At 31.9% G+C, this 20,886-nt stretch overlaps 1 protein-coding gene across 2 annotated transcripts; it reads right to left on the reverse strand.

Annotated features, from left to right (window-relative positions):
- Positions 1-227: 227 nt before the first annotated feature.
- LOC132732035 (ATP-dependent (S)-NAD(P)H-hydrate dehydratase-like) lies at positions 228-20,749 on the reverse strand. 2 transcript variants are annotated; one of them, XM_060718382.1, is made up of 8 exons: positions 20,514-20,730; positions 19,158-19,305; positions 18,424-18,469; positions 17,302-17,390; positions 16,806-16,965; positions 15,570-15,674; positions 7,488-7,608; positions 228-373 (listed from the first exon to the last, which is right to left on the reverse strand). In XM_060718382.1, the coding sequence occupies exons 1-8, from the start codon at positions 20,572-20,574 to the stop codon at positions 243-245; spliced, it is 861 nt and encodes a 286-aa protein (XP_060574365.1). In that variant the 5' UTR covers positions 20,575-20,730; the 3' UTR covers positions 228-242. The 2 variants fall into 2 exon arrangements, with proteins under 2 accessions (XP_060574365.1, XP_060574366.1); XM_060718383.1 differs by lacking the exons at positions 228-373; positions 7,488-7,608 and adding an exon at positions 14,268-14,378 and having other exon boundaries at positions 20,514-20,749.
- Between the last annotated feature and the right edge of the window lie 137 nt (positions 20,750-20,886).

Genomic DNA, 20,886 nt, shown 5'->3' on the forward strand with positions numbered 1-20,886 from the left:
TATCAAAATTCAAAAAGACGTATTTTTCATCTTTTCCTCATCATGTGGTCTTTATACACATTTCTTGTCTTACACAAAAAACACCTTAAGAAGTCCTTTTCAGAACATAAGGACTCAACTTTTATAAATGTATCAAATCAAGTACGACTTTTAAGGTTATTCCAGGTGAAATAAATTTCCTGAATCCTTTGAACGAAGGATTCACCTGTTAAAACCTACATCGTCATCTATTTTATTATCACTTACTTGTTCACTTCCTTGGTGCTGCTGAAGAGCTGATGGGTCCAAAAAGAAAATATTCCCATGGTGCCGGACAACAGGTCACCTTGACCACCACATCGTCTAGGACTGCCCTCACTACAACATACCAGTACTGGAAAAGACATGAATATGATTCATTTTATCCTCTTTTCTGTTGTTAAAAAAAGATGAATATACAGAAATTTTTATCATAATGGTCATTTTTCATTTGATCATTCTTTTGCTTGTAAATATAAAATTATTTTTTGTTTCCCTTTTATAGACTATGATAATAAATAATCATGATGACAAATATGCTAAAAGCAATTATGAGACAATAATGATGATGGCTATGATTAATTCTTAATTTATCAGCATGATGCTGATGATGTCATCATACTGATGATGATACTGATGAAGATGATGACAATGATGGTGATGTAACAAATAATTATGATGTTGATAATGGTGTTGATGATCATGATTTTATTGATGACTTTGTTGGTGTTCTTGATGATAAAGTTGATGATGATGATGATAAAAACTGATGATGGTTGGTGTGATGATGATGATTTTGTTATTTTTGTTGTTGTTGTTGATGATGATGATGATGATGATGATGATGATGATGACAAAAGGATTAATAAACATAACATCTTATTCATAAAAACCTATAATTGTCTCACTGAAAATATAACATATGCAACGTCTTCCATAAAATCTTTTCTCGACAGTTGTTTCTTTTTCTCCTGTCAAACTTAATCTGCCATTATTTGCTATAATCACATCTTAATAACACCTAGGTATACAGCAGGGTGCATATATTTCTCCCCATCTCTTACACTATCTCTGACATATCGGGGTATTTATCTTACAACATATGCTCGTTTATAGCTTTGAAATAGACGTTTTACTTGCTCCCCTTATCTACGCAACATAAGTGATACAGGGACACCTCTGATAACCTTTCATTTAGTATCTTTTAAGGGTGAATTAGTTTACATGCTTTCTTAACAAGAGGTTGCCATATGGAAATAAATGGGTTATATAAATCAAAATGTATAATATCACACTGATTTAATATTAGATAATTATTGTTAAAGGTTTTTCAATGAAATCTGAAACTCTGAGCTTAATAAAATTTATTTCTATTTTAACTTAAATTGTTTTGATGTTTTTTTTATTTTTGTCATAATATATTGAAGCAACAATTCTTCTATCATTTCACTGCTAACTTATTTGTACTTGATTTGTAACAATTCTTTCCTGGAACAGTTATTTTAAAAAGGAGTAAATTTCATTTTTAAATTGTTAAAAATTGACCACCTGCAAAAGATAGAGAAAAACTTGTTGCAATGACAATAATTTTTTTTTGAGCTCCTTTTTTAAATAATTATTGTAGTACAGTGTTAAACCCTTAAGGAGTGACCACCTGACAACAATGACATTTTCCAATTTCTAAATATGGTCATTATAAGCAGGTTTGACTGTTATGTATCTCCTAGACAATGATGTTAACAATATTTACATTTCATTACTAACCAGCATCAACAGCCATAAATTTTTTTTGTCTAAACTTGTAATACAATTTCCTACAGGAATTAGAACCTACAAGATTTATCACCTTAAAGATATTGTTTTATGTCAAGTTGTCATTGACAAAAGAAATGTAATATCCATAAGGACCAATACCAATCTATATGATCTATTGTTTCTTAACAGTGATATCATAAAGAAAATATTTTATAACTTTTATATAAACATTTTGAGCACTTGAGATTACAATTACAGGATTGACTCGCCAATATAGTAGGTCAGGCAAAATAATACAATTCTTACTTACTAACTTTTCATATGCTGTTGGTTGCATAAAGTATATTTGATACTGAAATCCCTACAACTACATTTGAGCATGTCACAACATAGTCCGTTCGCTTACCAACCCTTTTAAAAGTAGAGAAACTAGTAGCGAACAGCATGGATCCTGATCACATTGCGGGGATGCGCAAGAGCATTTTTAGTCACCAGTTATTTGTGATATATGGAATTCTAATATTTTCTGAAGAGCAATCAGAGCAAAACTTCAAATCTAATAAATATCTGAACAACCCTATTTCCTGACATAATCTTTATAGCTCTCATGTAAAAAGCAACTTTTATCACTTTAAACGATTTCTCCTACAGTGATGAAACTGTTTATCAGAGATATAGGGTTATATAAGTAAACATAACAAATTTAATATCTACCTCCAATCATTTCATATTTAGAGAGCTTGTTTAGATAACCAGTCAGGTCAAGATGAATAATGACAAACTATGCATGAGTTATTGCCCCTTAAATAACTCTCATTCAGAGCAGATATCATGAAGTGTTTATTTTATGGAAAATTTATATATCCATAATGGGGTTATCCTAGGGTTATATTATAAACAAATTGGCGTATGACAATAGGGCAATACAAATTTTGATGATTTATACAACCATTTAAACAAGCATGTATCAAGACAGTTACCATAAATTTGCTGTGTATTTCAACAAAATCAAAGTACTAGAAGTATGTTATCTGTATACAGTTGTCTGATTTGAGGCCCTGCTTTCTAAATATGTTTGGGACGCTGTTTGATAAATATATTTTAGGCCCTGCTTAAACAACATGTTTGAGGCCCTACATGATAAACATGTTTGGGACACTGTTTGATAAATATATTTGAGGCCCTGCTTCAATAACATGTTTGAGGCCCTACATGATTAAGTATTTTGGAATGCTGTTTGATAAAAATGTTTGAGGCCCTGCTTCAATAACATGTTTGAGGCCCTACATGATTAAGTATTTTTGAATGCTGTTTGATAAGTATTTCTGAGGCCCTGCTAAAACAGCATGTTTGAGGCCCTACATGATAGATATGTTTGAGATGCTGTTAAATAGATATGTTTGAAACCCTGCTTAAACAACAAAAATAAAATAATGGAGCTGATCATCATATGATAAGAATTTACTACATTATGAAATTTTGCATTTTACACAATTTCAGATATACATACAAATTCATGAGAACTGAATTCGCAAGAAAATTTATTCACATATATCTGCATAAATTAATCTGCTAAGGCAAAAAAACCTGTTCAACAGTACATGTAATTATATCAATTACATGTATGACAAAATTGACTGAAAAATGAAATGCTTTTAAAATCTTTTCATTCAAATTAGGCTAAAATTACACAAAAATATTATCACTAAATTATTGTTTATTATTAGGGATGGCAACGAGTAACCGGTTAACCGAGTACTCGATCGAACGTCCGAATATCGGTTAACAAAATTGATAATCGATTACTCGGAGAAAAATATTTAATTTCTACTTTTTTGCTATTTAGAATGATTAGTTCAGAAATTCGCAAATGTACACGTATCTGTATAAATACTTGTTAAATGCAATCAAAACATCCTTTCAGAGGTGTGAAAATGATACTGTAAATTTAACGAGGCGATCAGCAATATGACACGCATATGGGATTGAACACAGTCCTGTGTCGTTTACGTCATTCGGCCTCTTATGATATTTAATCACCTTTAAATATTAGAAAGTTTGTAGCCGAAACTTGTTGATTATAAAAACGTAAACATATACGGAATATTATGTTGTAGCTTTGTATTTTGCTACGAGCAGCGGTGGAAAAATTGATATCTCGCGAGACCGAAGGTCGAGCGAAATATCAATTTTCCAACATTCCGAGTAGAAAAATACATAGGCTCAGAAAGCTACTACAACATAATTTTCCTTTTATAATATACCTTTCCATTTGAATTATAAATGAGTGTCATTATACTACACTTCTATAAGAAATTTCAGAAAATGAAATGTAGCTGTCAAGAAATAAATTTATGACTGACGGATGAATAGGTAATTTTTGTAAAACCGGCCATGCCTTTTATAATTTTGGTTTCTGTTTCCAAATGCTACGTTTATATACAGCTAAGATCGGAACCAACGTCAAAAATAGTCCGGCACTTCCATATATGGTACCGTATTTGTCAATAACATAATACAAAATTTGCTATCAGTTGATGCGCTTCAAGTCCATCCTGTATTTTACGGAGAAAATTTGTAGGTATATAATAAATGCTGTCATTGACATTTCTTATGTTTATATTTATATATTTCATATATGTATTTCTTGCAGTCCTCTTTATATAGTTACGAATTCTATGAATTAAAATAGAAAACGAAAGTAGCATGCAGATGGTGTTGATATTGTGTGATCATAGGAAATCATCCGAGTAACCGAGTACTCGATCGGAAAAATGACCGAGTACTCGAGTATTGATTTTCGTATTCGTTGCCATCCCTATTTATTATTAAAATATATTGTTAAGCTTTGTCAAATTTTGCCAAAATTTATATAACAAAGTATTTAAAATTACACTATTTTGCCTCTACAATCCAAATCTACAATGTTCAAAAACAAGACAAGTGTTCTTATGCATCTGAAATGCAGAAAATGCAAGAGGCACCCTTTCAAGTCCTCTACAAGATTATCTGCAGGCCATTTCCTTTTGACCTTTTATGTGTGACCCCTCTTTGCAGTGCCTCGTAAATCTGTCTATGTAACAATTAAAACATGATAAAGCTTGATTAATATTTGATTGTCATGATTAAAGAAGGACGAGGGAGATTAAGTCCTCAAACTACCCTCTATGCTAATGTTATGATTGGACACTTAATGTAAACATTTCCCAGATAACTGATGCTTCCTGCTTTTAATGAAAAAGAAAAATGCATCAGAGACAACATTTCTACAGAACTTAACATGAATATAGTAAAGTCTGACAAGTAGAATATAAATAGTTTTTGTAATGCTTTAATGTACTACTTGGTAAGCTATATTTTTTCTTCATGCAGTTTTTTTTATAAATTTATTTATAAATTTTTATGTTTGAATTTTGAAAAAGAAATATTCCAAAATAATATATATATGAAAAAAGTATGTTGGTATCTTTTCTTATGTGTCAATGGCCCAAGCACAGAATCATTGCTAAACATTAAAACCTTTCTTTTAATAGTAGCATACTTTTTGTTCATTTTTTTGAGCATTTGAGCCACGTCACAACAAAACCAACATAGTGGGTTTGTGACCAGCATGGATCCAGACCAGCCTGCGCATCTGCGCAGTCTGATCAGGATCCATGCTGTTTGCTATCAGTTTCTCTACTTGTAATAGGGTTTGTTAGTGAACATCATGGATCCTGATCAGACTATGTAGGTTTTGTCGTGACGCGGCTCATTTTATTCTGATGTACAGTAAATAACAGAAACATTATTAGTTACAGCTCTGTGGAGAATTGACTAAACGATTATGGAAACAACATACATTGGTTTTTAAATTTTACATTTTTTTTTAAATTTGAGATAGGTTTATTCCCCCTTACGTCTTTATGTTAACTAGTTATCAAAATGTCAGTACCATTAATTATGTTTTCTACCTTCATGAATAAACAAAAAAGTTTCTAATATTTCCATTATATATTATAAATTATCTTATAATATAGGATCATGACATGCTATAATCAAATTTAAATTTGAAAACAAAACTTTCAATCAAATTTAATGCCATTAATTGAATCTAAGTACCCAATTACTGATAAATAACAAGGCAAAATTTCTGTAACTGTTGAATATATCTCAAGACAGAGAGTTCTCTGTGTGTGGGTTTTACATGCTTTTCATTTCTCAGCTATTTTATTGATAAGTTAAACATGGATAGTCTATTATATCTATCTCTACAGTTTGTTATATACCTCTGATAAAAATATCACCATACTATTGATGATGTCTTACAGACCCTGAATTAATATATGTCTAACATTGATTCATTATGATTTTTGTTTCACTAAATTGATGGATAATAAGAATGATAATTGAAAATATGTGTAAAATTATCCAGTTACCCAAATTGATTTGTAATAGAAAATGATAATTGAGAATTAACAAAAGTTGTCAGATAGAGTTTTAGCACTCTAAATAATTTTCAGTACTTGATGGTGAAAAAAGTTCACTAAGGAAAATAATTCAGTAACAAGAGCTGTCAGAAGGACAGCGCGCTCGACTTTTTTAGTGCTTGCCTATAAAACAAAACTTTGACAGTTAAGGGCACACAAGACTTTAACTAGGAATTTCTAAGTACAAATCAAGAAACATTTTCACAGAGTTATCTTCTCTTGCTTACAGATAGGTCTCATGATGGCACATAAGAACTCCAACTTCCAAAGTAATATCTCAAATGGTTAAGTCAACAAGTGGACAAGAATGAAAATCTTAACTGAGTTTCTAAGTCAAAAAGGGCCATAATTCAAATAAAATCCTTAACAGAATTACCTTCTCCTGCCCATGTTTTGGGACCATGATGGTAAACAAGTATTCCAACTTTCAAATTAATATCTCAAACAGTTCAGTCCAAAAGTGGACTGGTACTAAAAACTTAACCAAGATTCTAAGTCGATAAAAGGCCTTAATTTTTAAAACAAATCCTTGACAGAGTTACCTTCTCTTGCGTACAGATGGGGGTAATGATGTGAAATAGCATTAAAAGTTTCAAAGCAATATCTCAAAGGGTTAAGGCAATAAGTGGATTTTACCCATATTCAATGTATTTTCTAAGTCAAAAAGGGGCATAATTCTGTCAAAAACCTTGACAGAGTTATGTCCTCTTGTCTGTTGATGAAGGTCGTGATGGTAAACAAGTATGGTCAGTTTCAAAGCAATACCTCCAATGGTTTTGAAATAAAGTGAGGTGGTACAAAAAACTTAACCAAGCTCAATACACTTTCTAAGTCAAAAAAGGGCCATAATTCTGTCAAAAACCTTGACAGAGTTATGTACTCTTGTCTGTAGATGGAGGTTATGATGGTGAACAAGTATGGTAAGTTTCAAAGCCATACTTGTAATACTTCTGAAATAAAGTGGGGTGGTACGAAAAACTTAACCAAGGTGTGACGCCAACGCTAACGCCGACGCCGACGCCGGGGCGAGTAGGATAGCTCCCCTTTTCATAGAAAAGTCGAGCTAAAAATCAATGCTAGAGTTACAGAACTTAAGATAGTGACCTGGATTTTATAAATAAGCTCACAAAAGGTTACTGGTTTTACACAGGTGTTAGCGATGGGCAATCATTTACAATACGACAAGTGACCATCTGGTGTGACTTTATACCCATATTCAACAATTGAAGAGTTATTAAGAGTTACCTTTCTTGCCATCAGAGATGATGTCATTTTCTCCTTTCTGCACTATAGTCACATTGCCCAGCTTTTCACACAGTGTCTTCACATTGACTACAGGCTCAGCCTGCATAGGGGTTTCTCCTATCTGTATAAAGAAACAACAATATTACATGTATTTTATTAATAGTAAAAATAATTTGTAATGTTTTCAAGCCCAAAGATGACTTGGTATTTGTCTCACTCAATATCATTTGCCCCTGGTGGTTTTAAACTCAGAGATGTTGTATGTTTCAATGAGAGGAAGTTATCTGGCTAACTTACAGAGAGTCAGGTTTTCATAGTTTAATTAAACAAGTTCAGCTTTCTAGTGCTTACCAGTACTTGAAAGAATACAATGAAGGGGATACTGGGGTCACTTTGTCTACATAAAAAACCCTATAACCTTAACATTGTCATTTCTTCTACTTTAAACCCAGCCACAAAGTGCATACAAATTAATTTGTGACTTTGTATGACAATTTTTTAAGCAGATTATGTACTTTTTTAAAATTAAATTCCATAATGCAAGAGATTTTTTTTGTGCAACACATATCTCAACCTTTGAGGAATTTCTTTCTCCGTTCCTTTGCTTGTTTTAATAAATAGAGAGAAAAAACTTATTTTGCACTTAACTTGTTCTACACGTAAATATCTTTGAATATCTAAAATAATTATTACTGCCTGATTACTGGCTCCAGGTGCATGTCTGATAATAAAATAATATATAATAATTACAATAATGATATGGCACCTGTGGTATATATCTCAACAGTAAGCAACAGATTGCAGTTTAAAATTAATCAAGTCGAGCCAAAAATAAAACAACACATATTGCTTAAGGTAATAGATATTCCCCAAACCTGCATGTCTGTGAATGACTTATTTCAATGAAAAAGTATGAAAAATTATTTTTAGCACCACTGATCTTTACCTTAACCAAATTGACCCCTCCCTCAATCAGAAGTTAAATGACTACCCATGGTATGTACCTAATAAATATTAAAGACATTTATCAATAAAAGAAGGCTATATAAGCAAAAGTGTAGAAATTCTAATTAGAATCTTGACCCCAGTGATCCCAAAACCCTTTTGGAGTATAAAAATCATGGATTTCCATTTGTAAAACATATATTATTTGTATGCTCTTAGGACTAAATGGCATAAAGACTATAAACCCTAACATAGCTTGATTTGCATCATTGCTTTACTTGAACTTAGTTTTAAATCAAAACTGGAACTGAAAGTTATTAACTTTTGCCACCAGTACAGATCTATACCTGCCTGCATCTTGTATGCTCGTTATTGCTGATAGCTTATTTTGTGTTCAGTATTTAGATAATGAAGTCCCTTAAACTTTGAATGGACTGCTCCAAATTCAAAGTACGATAAATTCACTGAAACAAAAATTAGCAGGACTTGATGTTGTCAGTTTAGGTAAATTACTTTGCTATTCTGTGTCAAAACATACATCAAACAAGTTTTTTTGCATTAATTCAACTCAATATTAATACCTAATATGAAATATTCACATTTTTGAATGATTTGTTTAAAAAAGGATCTGCTATTGGAGTGATAATATTAAATTTCTTGAAATATGATACCTGTGGCATTAATAGCAAAATCATAATTGTAAAATTAATGATAATTTCTGAAGAGGAGAAAAAATTACTTTCAATTGTACAATTCATGTGTAATCTCAAAAAGTATGTTTAACCTGTCACATAAATTAAGATAACTTTTTCAACTAAAATCAATTTCATTTTATTCCCTCCATTCAACAATTGAATGGCTTACAATTATAATTCAATTAACCAAACATTGGGTAATTTTTTGACTTGCTAATTCTATTATGAAAAGAATGGAATATTACACGAGGATGTGGCGCTCTGACCTAATTAGCATTTAATTGAATCTATTAATTATCGACCTTGCTCTTATCCAAAAATGGATTTTTACCCAAACATTAAATTTGATACAATCTTTTTAGCTGTACGGGATTTCTCAATAATTTGGACCACACTGTGGAACCCTTTTGATATATATTTATCTCATTTTTTAACCAAAATAAGTACTAACAATAAAAGCTATTTTACCCTGAGCCCGCTGAAATAGTGTCATGGACTTGTCCAGCTTGAAATTTGGGTCAGTCCATTAAGATCATAAGGGTATTAACAATTCAAATGCTAAAACTGAGCTGTGTTATATATGGTTAGATTGCAAGGATGTTCATGTCAGACAGGTTATTTAAAGGTCAAACTTTACAGACATTAAAATGTAAGCCATCTGGTTAGCTCAATAGACAGAGTGTTGGACTGTGAATTGGGCGACCTGGTTGGATTCCTGGACGACTCATTTCACTTTCGTTGTGATTGATAATGAAATCCTTTCTACAGTCATTCACACTGTACCTCTGCTTGGGCATGTACAGAAGTAATCAGTTCCTTGTGAAAGTGCAGGCAACAAGTACTGATAAACTGCTTGACAGCCTGCCCAGGAATGATGCAGTGGCTGAACTGTGCTCTGGCTAACCGTGATCCAGAGTGAAAACTACCAACACCACCTTCACATTTAAATGTTATAAACTATAAATTTGCCCTTTCTAAAGAAATGAAAAATTTATTAATTTCTGAGGCATCTTGTGCCTTTAAGTTTATTTACTTTATTTTCCTTTTGATTGATATATTCTGTATGTATAGTTGTTTGTTTTTCTTTGGCATGACCTAATGTTTTTCCTTTTTCTTTGAATTCATCTTTGGAAAACTTTCCTTCTGTTTAACATTATAATCTAACATAAAGGAAACTGTGCCTCCTCTGGGAACATTTTGATGTATTATATACAACACATAAAATTCAATTAAACTTTGAAATAAAAAAAAATCGTTAAATATAAAGAGCGCTTCCAACATTTTGTAGCCACGCCCCCTTCCCCATTTTCAAATCTCATTTCCTGGCAAGTCATTAGTCCCTAAAGCTGCTTATGCTTCCCTTAAGCTGTAAATATAACATAAGTTTTATAAACAATTCTTGTATCACAGTCTATGCTACTACACAAGTGAGGCCCTCCATGGCTGAGTAGTTAAATTTCCTGACTTAGAATTATATGACCCTCACTGCTGTTGGCATTTTAAAACATTTTTCCGAAATCTGTCCTGAGTCTCAGAATGACCATCATTGCTGTAGATTATTGCCTCTCAAGAGGTTGTAAAACATATTTTTAGATTGAGTCTTGAATCTCTAAATCTTCATTGGTTAGTTTACCATCTGTGCTGATTTCTGACCAATCAAGCACCTGAGATATGAGTCTGACTTGAGAAAATTTCTTAGTAATCTCTGACCTAGTTATGGTGAGAAAACTCCCCAGCTATGTTACGGATGGTTAACAATACTACTCAGGTGCCCTCATATGCCTGAAATAATGCACTAAAGACTAATTGGACCATTGGACTTTTACAATGAGCTTAAAATGACAAACCCAAAAATAAAGCTAAGATAGCTTGCACTATATCTAAACACAACAGGCAACTAGTAATAAACTTTCTTTGAATCCCGTCTAATTGGTTCTGAATAAGTATTAAAAATTCCATCCCACATCCTCTCGCCCCCTAACCCCTAACCCTTCAATCCCCCATCACATTTCCCTCCATAATCACACACATGCATCCCATCACAAAAACAGTTCTGCACTAAACTCATTTTCTCAATGCTCAATATTCAGGTATTGTCTAAATTTAAAAGGGTGATAACTCAGTCCAAATCCATTCAAATGTTATGGGACTTGGTTAATGTACAATGGGTAATACTTCAGTGCAAATCATAAAAGAGCTATGGGTTTTTATCAGTGACCTACAGTCATTTTTTATACAAGTTAAAACATTTTAGCCTTAATGACAAGCAAGGTTAGAATGTTCCATCATGGCATATTTTGGGTCAATAAAACTCAAAACCATGCAAAACAAAAGATCAGAATAAGGCATCAAATTCAAGCTCCAAACATTACTTCAATGTTTCTAAGCAAAACCTGTGCAAAGAGACCACCTCATAATATTCGACCACCTCAATAATATTCAATTATCACAAAATACTCATATCATTTGTTTGTTTCCCATTCTTAACCAATGGCGATCGAAAATAACCAGGTTTTTCTACAATTTGCCAATGAAATTTCAAAAAGGAGTCAACTGGTTGGTTTGAACAGTTTTGACTGTATCAATCAACAGGTTTGACTGTATCAAAAAATTCACCTGAACAACTCTATCTATAATAATAATTAGGTACTGTATTAATCTAACCACATAACAAATTTCTAATTTACTTCATACACTGAAAAAAAAACACCATGCATCTGGCAGTAACATAATGAGCGGCTTTCTTTAATCCATTAAAACGTACAATGTCTTACATGATCAATCTCCAGCTTTTAATTTCAATATTAAAGTGAAACAGATGCGCAGAATTAATACCAGATTTCAATTAAAACTACTTTACAGGAAATCGTCTGGCCCGAAAATGAAAACATTCCGGTTCTCTCAAACCTGGTTCGGAAAGATGTTTGGGATTTTGGTTTCTTAACCCTTACATGTTTTGTTTTTTTCATCTTGGCATACTTTAAAAAAAAAACACGCTAATTAAAATGGAGAATGCTTAAAGATCCTGATGTTGGTCTTAATATCTAATGTCTTCACAATATTAGCTTAGAATATCATAAGATAGCACAAAACAGATAAAAGAGTAAAATCTTTTTTAAAAAAATCTTAAAAATAGAAAATACATGGTCGATGTCGGGATGGAGAAGGCGAGAAAGTGTATCTTGGCGAGCTTTAGCGAGCCAAGATTCACTTTCGCAGCGAAACGGATAAACCTCCCAGCCCGACATCGACCTTGAACTTGATCAGCAATTAAATTAATCGTAACAATTAGATGTAGTTTGTTTATTTCAAATGAAAAAATGCACAACAGAAAACATCTTCACTAATAGGGTTTTCATGTTGGAGACAAGGAAAAACAGCGGAGAAGTTAAAAAATTCTGGAAAAAATATCAAACATGCACGTAATTTGTCAATAAATATCAGAAAGTTATTTTTTACATTTGCATCCATTTAGATTATCGGAGCGTACTAATTATGCAACATTTATATAGAAATGAAGTTGAAAAACATTCCCACTTCATAAGAAAGATGTCATTTATAAATTTTGACTTTTATTTCATGCTGACTGTCTTAAAAGACCGTTTCATTAAGCGACCATTTTGGGTGTTTCCCTTGCGCTGTCGCTTAATACACGTTTGACTGTATTTGATTTACCCTGCTTTTTATCATGTTTTTAGAATTATTAAATGGTTTCATTCTTCTTTCCCCCCCCCCCCCGATAAAAAAGCATCTATATGTAGTTTTGCTTTGCTGCTATACATGTGACATCATCATATGACATAATGACTGGAGATAGATAAGTTTATCCGGCAAGGCTTTATCCAGCTGATGATATTGACAGTAGCAGGATAAAATACTGTTTAACATCACAATACTGGTTGGGGACCATGAACCGGACACTTTTTGAACATTATTTTCATATAGATCTAATAATTTCAGACCTAGAGAACTGAAAATTTGACACAGTACAGTTAGGTTCTTCTCCTAACTAACGCACTAGTTTGTTTATTTCTGATTATATTAACACTTATATATGAGGCTCGTCAAGGAAGGTTTAAAAATTGCCCAAATTGACTACACTACAGTACCATGTGTCCGGACAGATAAGTACATAATATGATTTAATTCAGTTAAATGCTTGGGTATTTTAAATTTTCATTTTTAACATGATTTACAATATTTCTGCAGCAAATGCTAAAGTTTTGGATATTCTATTGTTTACTCTGCAAATGATTATAGCTGGTATATCAGGTTAGGTATTGCACTCTTAACGCCCAAATTTTCACCGCCAGCATTCTTGAAATAGACATTAAAATATTACCATTGAAATAAATTTAATTACTTATTTATAGAAGAAACATGCATTTATTGTTGTTAAAAAAAGTGACTGATAGATCTTCAATCAATGAACAAAGAAAAACAACTAAATTAAGCATTTTTTGGGCTGTCCGGGTTTGGTAGTTGTCCGGTTTTGGTGGTCCCCAAACAGTACATGTAATGTCATACTTATTTTATGTTTTTCAATGGACCTTTTCCTGTATATAATGTGGAGCAAATTTATGTACATATATTTTAGGGGATCTTTTTTTAATCATTTTATCATCAACATTTTCTATATTTTTAGTTGGATGTTATTCCTGACTTGTACATTTTTTTAAATCAGGGAAAAACCAAACATCATTTCAAGATTTTTTTTTCAAAATATTTATAGCGATTGAATTGACGACAGTGGAAAATCAAAAAGGATCAGGCATCATGTATGTGCCAGCTGATTTTTGTCTACACTGGCTGCAATGGAAGAAACTCTTCCCTCCATCAGACTAACAGCTCACAAACTATAGATGTTATAATCAAAGTTAAAATTGTTCAACTGTCAAACATATTGTATACAAAATGTACATGAAATATCCTCCCCCACCAACATCTGTTAATAAAAGAGAATAAATTCAGAAATTTTATACACTATCTTATTCTTTATTCTTTTCTCTCTTTCTGAATCAAACACTGTTAAGTTTCTATTTTTTTTAGATTTTGTTCCACTTAGGCCTTGCTACATGTCATAGAGGTAAAAATGTATATTCTCCACTATTCTTTTTGTATGAAAAAAATAAAAACTTTATAACGAAAAACATCATTAAATTAATATAAAAGAAAACAAAAAGACAAAAAGAACTGAAAAAACATCAAATCCAATGAAAGGAATACTTGCACTTTGATCCAAGGGAGGTAACTAGTAAATAAAAAAGCTTATGTTTAATAAGAGTGCTCTACCTTGATAAAAAAAATCTTCAATGCATATTTGTGATAATTTAGAATAGTTTCTTTAGTATAAATAATTGTTCAACTTGCATGAAAATTTGAAACAATATCTTTGAAATTTAAAAAATTTGGTTTATAAGCATGTTGTTGCTATCTTGTTATGGTCATATCTGGAGTGAAATTTTCTGTTACTAAATACCAATGAACTTTATGCATGTACATGTATATATGGGGAGAAAAAAGGTTTCTTATCAATATTAAACTGTTATTTCCATATGTTTAATAATGATTTTGCAGAAAAAACACTTACTTTAATTAAACTGAAATTTACATTTCTATTTTTCATTTAGGTAATTCATAATCATTTCTATCACAGCTTAAACAAATCAGTGATTTTGGGAAAAGGCCTTAGCTTCTTGATTTTAAAGAAGAATTATCTCTAAAATTGCTGTATTGGGAAGTAAAAAGGCAGGTGTAACTTTAGGAAACACTGCATGATTTTAAGGAAAATTCCTATTTGGAAGAGGCCCCTTAGGTCTCTTGTTTTATATGGTGAAAAATGACTGCAAAATATCCTACTGACCACAGATGTCCAATTGTAGCATTACACTATCTAATAGGTCATCTAACTTTATTCTTGTATAATATCAGACAAGAATTTTTTGTTCTGTACATCTGTGTGCCTTTCACCTCCAGTGTAACACAAGTTGTGTGCTTCAATTTTCATCGTTTTTGCATGCCTATTTTTAAATGAATTGCATGCTAAGGATAACATCATTAAGCCATTATGAATTAATTTAATCTTATGCTACTATCAGAAAAAAAATGTTCATTGTAAAATTCAGTTTTAGCAATTTCTTTCCATAACATAAATAATTATATAAATATGTAATAAGGAGAATCAAACACTAGCTGACACTATAGACAGTTAGCCATGAGCTATGTATTCCGGTTGTTTTGGCGGCTGGTTAAAGGTTCTTAACACCAGTGTAGAACCAGGCCAGTCTGACCACACTCTTTACTATTGATAGCTCAATTTTTGTATTTTGGTATGAAAACCCCTTAAACTTAGAATCGTCTGTTTCAAATCTAAAGCTTAGCCCATCCATTACACGAATTCCACAGGTTAAAAAATAAAAAAAATAGCGGAATTTCCACTTACAACTTTCTCATAAAGTCTGTTGAATTCTACAATGTTGGGTGTAAGAATGGCCCTCTTATATCCGGATATAATGTGAGGATCTTCTGTTATCAAATACAGACCATCCTGAAAACAAATTTCCAAAAGTATAATTAACATTTCATTGAAATAAAAACCATTCTTGTAATTAAAAATTTCATCAACTGAAAATTTTAAGAAATGGTCATTATTGTTAAAGACATAAAGTGAGATTATTTTTTTTTACTTTGAATCCTGTTTTTCTTCATAAAAGTAAAAGTCTCAGTTTTTATGTGATGTTAAAAGAGCTCTGCCTAAAATCATAAAGTTTTTAAAATCTTACATAGAAGAAACATATTCAATATTAATTTAAAAATGATATGTAGTATGATTTTTTTTGTCTGATTTGAGATAAATGTGATAAAATGCTATTTATTTTTTTAAGTAATTTTGCTGATAAAAAATGATTATTCTAAATTAAGGTGTTGGCAAATAATCTGAAATTTTGCCCTAAAGTTACTAGAATAGGCATACATCAAATGGCATATAAATCTCAAAAAAATATTTTCAGTCTTGTCACAAAACAACAGTGGAGTCCCTTTAAAAGATTTTCCAAGAAATAATTATTTAGAAGATTATAATTCATAACTGTAAAATGTTTGATGCTATAGATCTCCAGCTTGTAGTTAACAAAATTATTGTTTGAATTTTCAAAAAGAATACTTCTGAAATACCTGAATAAAAAGAAGTATGTTTCCGTAAAAGTGAATGGCAAAAGCATGAAATTATAGCTAAACAGTTCAAAGCCTGCTTTAGATCCCATAATATTTTGTTAAAAAACCACTTCTTCTGTTTGTACATGAACAATATTGATATGTGTTAGATAAAAGAGACATCCTATGTTACAACTGTTTCGCAAATTCAACTACAAGCCAAAAATATTATAAAAAGAATAAATGAGCTGTGTCACGACAAAACCAACATAGTGCGTTTGCGACCAGCATGGATCCAGACCAGCCTGCGCATCCTTGCAGTCTGATCAGGATCCATGCTGTTCGCTTACAAACCCTAAAACAAATAGAGAAACTAATAGCGAACAGCATGAATCCTGATCAGACTGCGCCGATGTGCAGGCTGGTCTGGATCCATGCTGGTTGCAAAGCCATTATGTTGGTTTTGTTGTGACACGGCTCAAATGGGGTACCTAGATGGGGCAAAAAAAGTACTGGTATAACTTACTGCATCAATTACGAGTGGTAGGTTCCTTTCTTTCGCTTGTTCTATAATATTACGAGTGTTATCCAGAACAAAGTCCATACGACCAAGACCGGGGCCAATAACAAGCGAGTGCAGCCTAAGTAGCCACTGTGACACTTCTGCAGGGCAGTCACTTTTTTCTCTTTAAAAATATATACATCAGTACTTAAACATTTATGCCACAGCTATAATTTTCAAATATCTTATTAGATTAAATTACTTAAATATTGCACCAACATAGAAGATTATCCTCTTTTAAGAAAGGTATCAGAAAATGCTGGTATTCTTTCTAGTAAACAGAGGCGTATAAGAACAAGTACTAAACTTTATAATATTTACAATTTGGGGTGCACAATAATTATTTGACCTAATGAGGTGAAATTAACTAAGCATGTGGTATTCAATAAGTATTAGACCTTATTTTATTTTAAATTACATAATAGGGTGTAAAATAATCATTGGATACTACACTACTTACAGCATAGGATGTACAATAAGTTCTGGACTGTATGATTTTATCACAGGAGCAGCTTCTGTTGTGCAGAAAACATGGGTCAAATCTGCTCCCTAAAAATATAAGAAAAAAAACTTCAAAAACTTACAAGCAAATATACAATACAATGTGTTATATCTTGAAGAAAGATGAAAGCTCTTGTAAGATAGGTGTAGAAACACCTTCTCGTTCATGATTTTTCAAAATTCTTTGACCAGTTTCCTGTTCAATTTTAAAATACAATGTAAGAAAGGTAACTCACACATTTTACTTGTTTTAAACACATACTGCATTGTTTCCCTTAGTTAGCCAAAAAATATTCAGTTCTGTATAATACAAATACTGTATAATTACATATACCGTATAAATTAATACGGTATATATGCATGCATTTGTTTTCCTTAGAAAATACTCAGTAGGTTTGTACACTGGTAATAATCATTTAACAAATGTTTTATGCATTAAATTTATACTCTTTGTTCAGCATAAATTACCTCGATTTTGAGAGGAATTGTTTGGTAGAATCGCATAATTTTACACAATACAAATTTCCTTTCATGTTTTCTTAAAGTTACCTTATATTGTTAAAAAAAATCAGCCCTTCACCACCATCTGTTCAAATCCCATCATGGACTTTGAATCATTTAGTGTAAAAACAACTAACTCTCTGGCCCAGTCCCTTACAGAAGGTTGTTGGTTCCACTATGGTGTCAGAGATAAGAAGTAACCAAGATCTCCTTCCATATGTACAGCTAGAAAGTTTCTACAACACCTTTACAGTGTTAGTTGTTTTAATACTAAAAGCCTTGTGTGAACCTTGTACAACGGATACTCTTCGAATACTTGCAGAGGGCCCATCTACTGGCTTATCATTTTGTGGATTTTACTTTACATTCACTTAAAGAATCTAGTATATTAAAAGCCAGCAGTCTGAGTGGCAGCGATTGTTTTTACTTTTTTTACAACCCATGCCTTTAAAATTGGAATAATTTCACAGTCCTGAGGTTCAATTATGCCAGAAATACCAGAATGAATGTTCCCTAGTAGCATGTATGTTTCCAGTGGTCAGTGAAAAGTGGAATAGGAAGAAATTAATTCACTACTTACCAATTTTAATGCAGATATGGCTGCAAAATATGGGGCACCAGTGTATCTGTAAAATATAAAAAAATAAATAAACAGAAATTTGACTAATAACAACACAATAATTAAAGCTTATTTCAAACTTAATCAACTAGTGTGGGAAGACTCTTCAAGCATTATTTTCAAAGCATATACATATATTGACAAACTTAGTAGAGCCAATGATCTTTAGTTTTGTAGCATCAAAGCATCCTCAAAAGAAAGTTTTTAAAAGGAGATTAAGCAGTGAGGGGCAATTTCTGTAAGGTCAAATACTCATGGAAGCTCTGTAAAAATTATAATAAATTCAGGGATTTTTTTCGGCTTATTTAATAGCCGTTATTGGGTCATATTCCCAATTGAAAATAGTTTATATTTTTCCCAATCCACAGGAAAAAATTCCCAATTGAAAGTTAAAAAAAAAAATTGAATATTTTCTTCTAAAATCTTTGAAAAGAAGGGCTTCTTAATAGTACTTAAATGTTTGAAGATGCCATCCTAGACAGTGAATGTTTGCATTCATTTAAACACTGCAAAATTTCTGTCATGCATTTTCGTCCCAATTTTCAACAAAACATCGCTAAAATTTCCAATTCCATGGGTATGGGTCATGTTCCCAAAATCCTTTAAAAAATCCCTAAATAATAAATATAAAAATAAAAATAAATATAATAAATTATAATTATAATATTTAAAACTTTATTCATGGTTATACTTACTCTTGACATCCTCCAACAACTCCTATTCTACCACAATCACCTTTGTGGGCACCAAAGGTCAATGCAGGAACAAATGATTTTACCATGTCCAATAAAACACCAGAATTCCTGTAAGATGTCTGCAGACGTCCTGTTTGACCTAGCTGACCTGTTACATAATTTTACAACTGTTATATTTCTTTATAAATTTATTCCAGCAATAACACATAAATCATATAAAGTTGATGGCTACTTTCACTTTGGAAATTTTCACCACACCTCTACATTTACATCTACATTATACTGCTTCAAAATCTTAATCGATTACACTAAGCTGGCGCATTGTCTGGGAATAGTTGTTAAAAACAAATATGTTAAGTGCAAATTTATAGACACAAGGTAAAAGCAAGTTAAAAAGAACTACAAGACTGAGATAAAAGTTAAAATCAAAGGTGGCTTAGAACTGGTAAAAAGGATGCAGCTGCCCAGTAAAGAGGTCTAAACCGGGAATAGCTTGTAAGGACACGGGTGGGCCATTCCACAGACGAATACTTCTGGGGAAAAATGAATAGGAGTGATATTGTGTCCTTGAACAGGGTATTACGTAGTTCAGGTTTTAGTGGGTGTCAGGTGGTGATGGTCGACCCTCACAAGATTGTGTTGGATTTTGTAGAGGAGGGTAACAGAGCTGATGTTGCGCCTCTGTTCTAGGGTTTGCCAATAAAGTTCACTTATCACTTTAGATACACTACTAGTGTAATTGTAGTCATTGTATACATATCTGGCAGCTGACCTTTGAACTTGTTCTATTTTGTAAACCAGATATTTTTGCCAAAACAACATTATAAGCAGAAAGCCCAAGGGGGACACTTGCTCTAAGATAGTATGTACAATGTGGAGGATTTCAATTGAAATCTCAATCAATGAAAAATGCCTAATTCTAACCAGCTAATTGAAACAATACATTGAAAGTGAAAGTAGACAATGAAAAGGGTATATAAAATAACATCATACATTTATTGCAGTCAGAAATACCAAAAATCTCCTCTCACATATTCTTAAATAGAAACTGGCCAACTATTCTAGAGAAACATTGAAATTGTGTGTTTAAAGTCTCATCCAATTTACTTCTTGCTAACTTTATTTTGATATGCCAGTATGGGTTTCCAGTATGCTGTACACTTCTATGACACACAAAGGATGGTGTTTTGTTCACTTTAATTCTTTTAAAATGAAGTTTAGAAATTAAATATGCATGTATCAGAGTATAATATGCTTAATAACTTTTAAAAATTGCAAATGAACTGATCTGCTGATAATAACATAGAATTAAAGGGTTGTTACATTAAAATGTAAAAATATCAAGTATGAATATACCTGTGGGTACCAATCTTCCTCTGTTGGCCAATGACCCTATAATACTTGCAAGGGAAAACATTTTACTTGATGACAGTCTCTAGCAGACGAATCTTTTTTGAAAAATAAATAATTTTTTTTTACTGGCTGTTTACAATTTGCAATGATATAAGCAATGCGATTAACTCGTATGTTTACAGCTCTTTTTTTTACGTAGTCATGTCATATATTTAATTTGTTTATTTTTTTTTTTCATTCGATCGTTCTTTCTCCATCAGTTTGATCCTATTAAATTTCTATTTTACAATTTCAGAGATATTACTTTTGTTAATGTTTAAGCGGTCTATTTAACTTGGAATGTTATGTAGGCGCTTGCAAAATGTCTTCCATTTCA

The sequence above is a fragment of the Ruditapes philippinarum genome, unplaced genomic scaffold, assembly GCF_026571515.1.
Source record: "Ruditapes philippinarum isolate M1 unplaced genomic scaffold, ASM2657151v2 ctg305_1_1_1_1, whole genome shotgun sequence".
NCBI classification, from domain to species: Eukaryota; Metazoa; Mollusca; class Bivalvia; order Venerida; family Veneridae; genus Ruditapes; species Ruditapes philippinarum.